General features: G+C 41.7%; 1 protein-coding gene across 2 annotated transcripts in view; it reads left to right on the plus strand.

Moving 5' to 3' along the window:
* Window positions 1-3,873, plus strand: part of ELAC2 (elaC ribonuclease Z 2) — a 31,800-nt gene extending 27,927 nt beyond the window's left edge. For both annotated transcript variants that reach the window (XM_015424888.1, XM_015424889.1), the window contains 2 exons: window positions 1,126-1,270; window positions 2,075-3,873. In XM_015424888.1, coding sequence (XP_015280374.1) covers window positions 1,126-1,270; window positions 2,075-2,296 — 367 coding nt within the window. In that variant the 3' untranslated portion in view covers window positions 2,297-3,873. The remainder of the gene's footprint in view (window positions 1-1,125; window positions 1,271-2,074) is intronic.
* The last annotated feature ends 1,905 nt before the right edge of the window (window positions 3,874-5,778 follow it).

The raw sequence follows: 5,778 nt of genomic DNA on the forward strand, positions 1-5,778 counted from the left end.
AGGAATGCTTTCATTACCTAGAGTATTTTATTGTACACCTCTTATGTAAGGAACAAAAGAAATCCCCATATTACTACTATGATGTAAGAACGGTTTATTATAAATGCGTTAAGAAATGTATGTGGGATTTAAAAGAAGAAAACATACAGAAAGCAAAACATGTTTAAAAGTAATAAAATAGAAACTTTTTACAATATTTGGCATGTGAAGTCTTAAAAACTAGCCTCTCTTAGTGGAAAGCTACAGGCTTTATTAACCTAATTTAAAAGTTTGGTTAATCCCATCTGTGAATGTCTCAGGCTTCTGGGGTGTTTGATTCAATAGCATCTCCATATGCCTCAAATTGATTACATACCATCTTCCAGTCTTTCCTTTTCTCTTACTGAGTAAGGAGGCTTTTAAAATTATCCTAGCTAAGGGGAGGAGTCTGAGAGATTCCCTGCCCACCAACCTACCTACCTTTTGTCTGCCCCCATCTTCAGTCATACTTATTATACCCTTCCTTTCTCCACAACAGGGGACTCAAAGCATCTTACATCATTCTTCTTGTCTCCATTTTATTCCCACAACAGCCCTGTGAAGTAGATTAGGCTTAGAATATATAACTGGCTTGAGGACACCCAGTGAGCTTCCATGTGACAGTGGTGATTCAAACCTGGGTCTCCTAGATTCTAGTCTGAAACTCGACTACATCACACTGGCTTTTGTGGGGTGAGTCATGCAAGTTGTGTGGTAGCAAGTCACCCAGTGGTTGCTGCTGAACTTAGCCTTGATTAGTCCTTCCTCAAAGATCATAACAGCCCTTGCTTTTTTCTGATAGAAACCAAGGCTCGAATGCTGTGTGGTTGCCTAGCAACAGCTACAGAGAGGGCACTACAGACGTGCTTCAGTTATTTTGGGGGAAGGTTGTTAACCCCCAGGGAATTTCTTTAGATTTCAGATATTTCTGCAAACCTTGGGTATTTCTCAGATTTGTAGAAAGACCTCTGTTCACTGCTCCGGTCTCCAGATTTAGGTATCCACAGATCTGGCCACGTTGAGGATTATATATATTGGTGTGCTTTCCCACCCACTTAGCACTTTATTTTGCTCTGTGCCATAATGAGTGTTGTACCTATCTTATAGCACTACCTCCCAGGCAATTGAAGTTGGGATGAAGATGAATGCAGAATTTATCATGCTCAATCACTTCAGCCAACGCTATGCTAAAATCCCTCTTTTCAGCGAGGATTTCAGTGAAAAGGTTGGGATTGCCTTTGATCACATGCAGGTGAGTTGAGATTTGAGCTGTCAAATAAGAGTTCCAGATTTTCAAGTGCTCAGTCATCTCCTACTGGGAACTGAGCTCCAGTACAGAAATTCCGTCAGAGCTTTCTAAGACAGGCTTTGGGCCAACTGCAAGGCATTGATGTTGGAGGGTTGGACGGCAAGGATGGTAAGGATATTTTTCTGGTAATGGAGGGTTCATGAGAAGATGCTAGTAACGGGATCTGAATATACTTGTTTCATATCTACTTTGGAGCACATGTCTATCTCTCCAAACTCAACATCTCTCTGTTTTCTTAGCATGTTTTGCATGTCCTTCAGTTGGAAAGTGCTTGATGCTGATCACATCTCTTTTTTAACAAGCCATGGTACCACACTGCAGCAGTCCAGGAATGACTGGTGCTCTGCATTGCACTGACCTCTCCCCATGTAGAAAAAGGGAGTGGAATTTTTGTCCAGTGCTCAGAAGACTGTGACACCACCTGTAGGCTGTCAGATTTTTTTGTTATCCTGCTCTTCCTCTCTGGGCAGTACACAAGATTTTCCTCTTCATTTTATTCTTAAAATTACCCTGTTGAATTAGAGTAACTGTTCCAAAGACATCCTGTCAATGTCCTGGCAGATTGGAAATGTGAAGTGTGTCTCCACAGACCTAATCTGGCACTCTTGTCACTATACAATACTGGGTTTCTAACATGCAGTATACACACTTGTCCCCTATTCCAAGACTGTGTGTAGACTAATATGCTGTGAAGGGAAGATGCTGCACCATGGCTGCTGATGGTAATATGGGTTTGTCTGTTGCCAGGTGCGTTTTGGTGATTTTGCTACTATTCCAAAGCTGATCCTGCCACTGAAAGCCTTGTTTGCAGATGAGATTGAGGAAATGGAAGAGCGAAGGGAGAAACGAGAGCTGCGGCTTCTTAAAGAGGCAATAAAAGCCTCCGAGGCCCGGACTGCCAAAACAAAACTGGAACATGGAGCGGACCTTCACGGAGCACCGAACAAAAAACTTAAAACTGCCAACTGAGTAAAGCAGCAAATCGCTGCCTTTGTGCCTTTCTTGCTGGGGCAAGAGTGACTTTACACATGGTGCGCAGTGTGTACCGACGATTTCAGGAGATGGCATCATATTCAGCTTTGTCTGCTTGTGGGGGCACCTGGAAAATTACCTAAGCTATTTCTACAGCTGGAATTCCTGTTGAACTTAGTTCCACAGCTAGCAAAATGCACTTTCTGGCTATGGTGCCTAGAAACAAGGTCCATCCTTTCTGCTCATCTGCCTGTTTGCTGAAAATAGTTCCTTAATAAAAACCTAACAGAAGTGATGAGTAATGATTAAGGTTTATACAAGGGGAAATCAGGATACTTTAACAAGAAAGGAGAGAATCTCCCCCATAAAAGGATACTACTCTTCAGATTACTTCTTAAATGCATTTTAGGAGGCAAGACTTAATGGAGACCTCCCTGTACCACCTACTTGAGCTCCATGGTGGAAGGAAAGTGGGATATAAATGTAATAATCTGAATTTCCTGCCATGTTAATTAAATAGAGTGAATGAATGAATGTTACATTTGGTAACATAGAAAGAAAACATCACATTAAAATAGAAGCAAATTTTTTAAGACTGATTATAAAAACCATAAAGCCATAATGGTTAAAATTAATAAAACTAAATCTTAGTTCTCCTCTTTTCAAGCTACTATAGATTTTCTAATTCTTTGGGCAAGCCATCCAAACCTAGCCACCCGATAAGTAACTTCTGTCTGGCTAACTGATAGCAAATTTCTTAAAAGGGAGTTTCTTTGCCTGCGAGAGAGGGGGAGTGTCTTAGAGAAAGGAAGAGACTCATGGATGTTATTATATGCTTTACAATCAAAAATTACATGTTCTACAAATTCAATACCATCCACACAACAGGGACATATCCTTTCTTTGTAAGGAGTCTTGTTAAATTTTCCTTCAAGGACTGCAGATGGGAGTATATCCCAACACATTAATGTAAATGTTCTGATTTAATAAACGGGAGAGGTAAGGCATAGGGATTACTCTTGTTATCTGGAGCCAGAAGGACTCGCCATTTCTCTATCACATTTAGATCATGTTGTCTTGAGATATTCAGTATTCTCTGTCTCGCCATAAACTTGGCCTTTTCATAACCCATAGAACACAAATATTGTTTAGACAAACCGTAAGAGGTTAATTTCTTATCTAGCACCTTAAACCAAGGGTGTTCAAAATGATCTGATATTATTAAACTTGTCAATCCCTTTAGTAGAAAAGCTAGGTTTAACCAAAACATTGTCACTGCAATCCATAGTTTTATCTCAGCTGTAATCATGCCTGTCTCTATGCGAATAAGGGCATTTGGAATCCCATTACAGGCTTGTAGAATTGCTCTCAAAATTTTGACTGAACTGTGTCTGCATAAGATTTGCTGTAATGTTAATGGGGAATTAAATAGAGTGTTAATTTATGTTTCTGTTGGGGTTTTTCCATCTTAGTCCATATGCAAGGTTTAGAGGCATTTTAGCAGCACCATTTATTATTATTACTATGTTTCCCAAAAGCATAACAGGTGCTATGAATCAGTTAAAAACAAACACACTGACTTACACTTACATTAAAAAAAAAAAAGACTAGGGGTGTGTGTTTGTTTGTTTTTTCTTGGTATTTTCCAGTTTGGGTCTATTGGACCTGGGGGGGAAATTGGGATTCCTGAAAAAAACCTGGAACTCAATATCAGAAAAGTATTTGGATCTGGGATTTTTTTGGAAATACAAAGAGGGGAAAAAGCAGCGGCAAAGCCACAAAAAAACAGCAGAGAGACAGGTCACGGGGGCTGTTTTAGGCAGTCCCTTTAAACTGGACTGCCCCAAAGAGCTTGCAAATGATCTGATCCTGCGGAGAGAATTCTCGCAGGCTCTGCTGAGCAGCCTGGTTTAAAACAGTGTCCAACAGTCCGCCAAGGAGCCGATCTTGTGGAGAGAACTCTCCCTGCAGGCTCTGCTGGGGCTCTCTTTGACAACTCGGTCAAACAGCCCAAAAGAGCTCCAGCTGAGCCGGTGGGGAGAGTGCCCCCTGGCTGTTTTGCGGGCTGTCTTCTGCAGTCTCTTTAAAAGCCCCCTGTTTAAAGGGACTGCAGAAGAAAACCCAAAAACAGCTGAGCAGTGTGAGCAATCTGCTCCAGTTTTCAGCTGCTGTTTGGGTGTGCCTGTAATTCCTGAATATATCTGGGATTTTTTCAGGGAATTTTTTGGTTTTTCTGAAACCTCCTGGATACCCTTGGGATGCTGAAATATACCGGTATCGGTGTTTTTCAGCTATATTTTTGGTTCATGTAGACCTGAATGCACACCCCTAAAGGAGATCTACAGAGGTTAAAGGCATGTCCTCAAACACTGTTTCAGCTGTTCCATGGAAGGAGGTGCTGAGATGGCAGGAGGGAGTTGTGAGGGAGAACAGGGATGTATGAAACAAGTATCAGCAAAGTAACTAGGAAGAGGGTAAAAGAAAGAAGAGGAAGGGGAGAGGAAAGAATGGAAAGATTTTTTAAACTTGAAATTAGATCCAATAAGACTGATAAGGGCATCAAACCACAGGAGCATTTGTGTAAAAAAAAGTTTGTGGTTAAATGTACGAAATTGTCCTTGCTGAAAGGGGGTTAGTGCTTTGTAAAAGAGACTTTGTGGAGGGGGGGGGGGGAGCGTGTGTGTCCGGGGGGGTTGGGGGGGGGGGGGGGGGGATCAGTTATTGCCTGATGGTGGGGAAGAGAGAATGCTCAACTTCATTCCCGCAGGCCTGGGCGCACAAGAATACTTCATATTGTACAGCTATGGTTTAGTGAAAGTCAAGGAATTTTTCCTTCCCTACAAGATGAAAACTGCTCTTCCCAGGGAAGCCATTAGTTCTGTTGCTCTTTTATATATTTAAAATTAAATGGCCAAAATGCTTTAAAGGCATTGTTTTAAAGAAATTTGTGATAACTGATTTACACTTTGTGGCGTAAAAGAGGTCTCAAGCACACCCCCGAGTTGCTTCCCCCAACTGCCATTTCCACATTCAAAAATATAAAGTGGTAGAATGGTGAAGCAATAGAATAGACTGCAAGCAAAGGTTCCTGGAGATTCATATTTTGAAATGTTCTCTAAATAGGGTGGGCAGTACATGGTGATTTGGGGGTGGAGCCTGGGAGTGGAGGGACTTCAGCTGGGTATAATGCCATAGAGGAAACCACTTATAATTTCAGGCCCCACCTGGAGGGTGGCAACCTTATCCCCTAATGCTTCAAAATTCCTCCCCAGTACATAACTAATGTTCCCTCTAAGCTATGAAGTCCTGTGAGCAAACTTCTACTTTGTGAGCTACTGCCATTAAAGTTGTGAGCAGGTAGTTTGGCTACTGCATAAATTAGTTTGCTCTGGAGCCATCCTTCCTGAGCTAAGACAAAAATGTGTGAGCCGGAGGCTAAAAAACTGTGTGCTAGCTCAGACTGACTCAGTTTAGAGGGA

The sequence above is a fragment of the Gekko japonicus genome, unplaced genomic scaffold, assembly GCF_001447785.1.
Source record: "Gekko japonicus isolate JY-2015 unplaced genomic scaffold, Gekko_japonicus_V1.1 scaffold1387, whole genome shotgun sequence".
NCBI classification, from domain to species: domain Eukaryota; kingdom Metazoa; phylum Chordata; class Lepidosauria; order Squamata; family Gekkonidae; genus Gekko; species Gekko japonicus.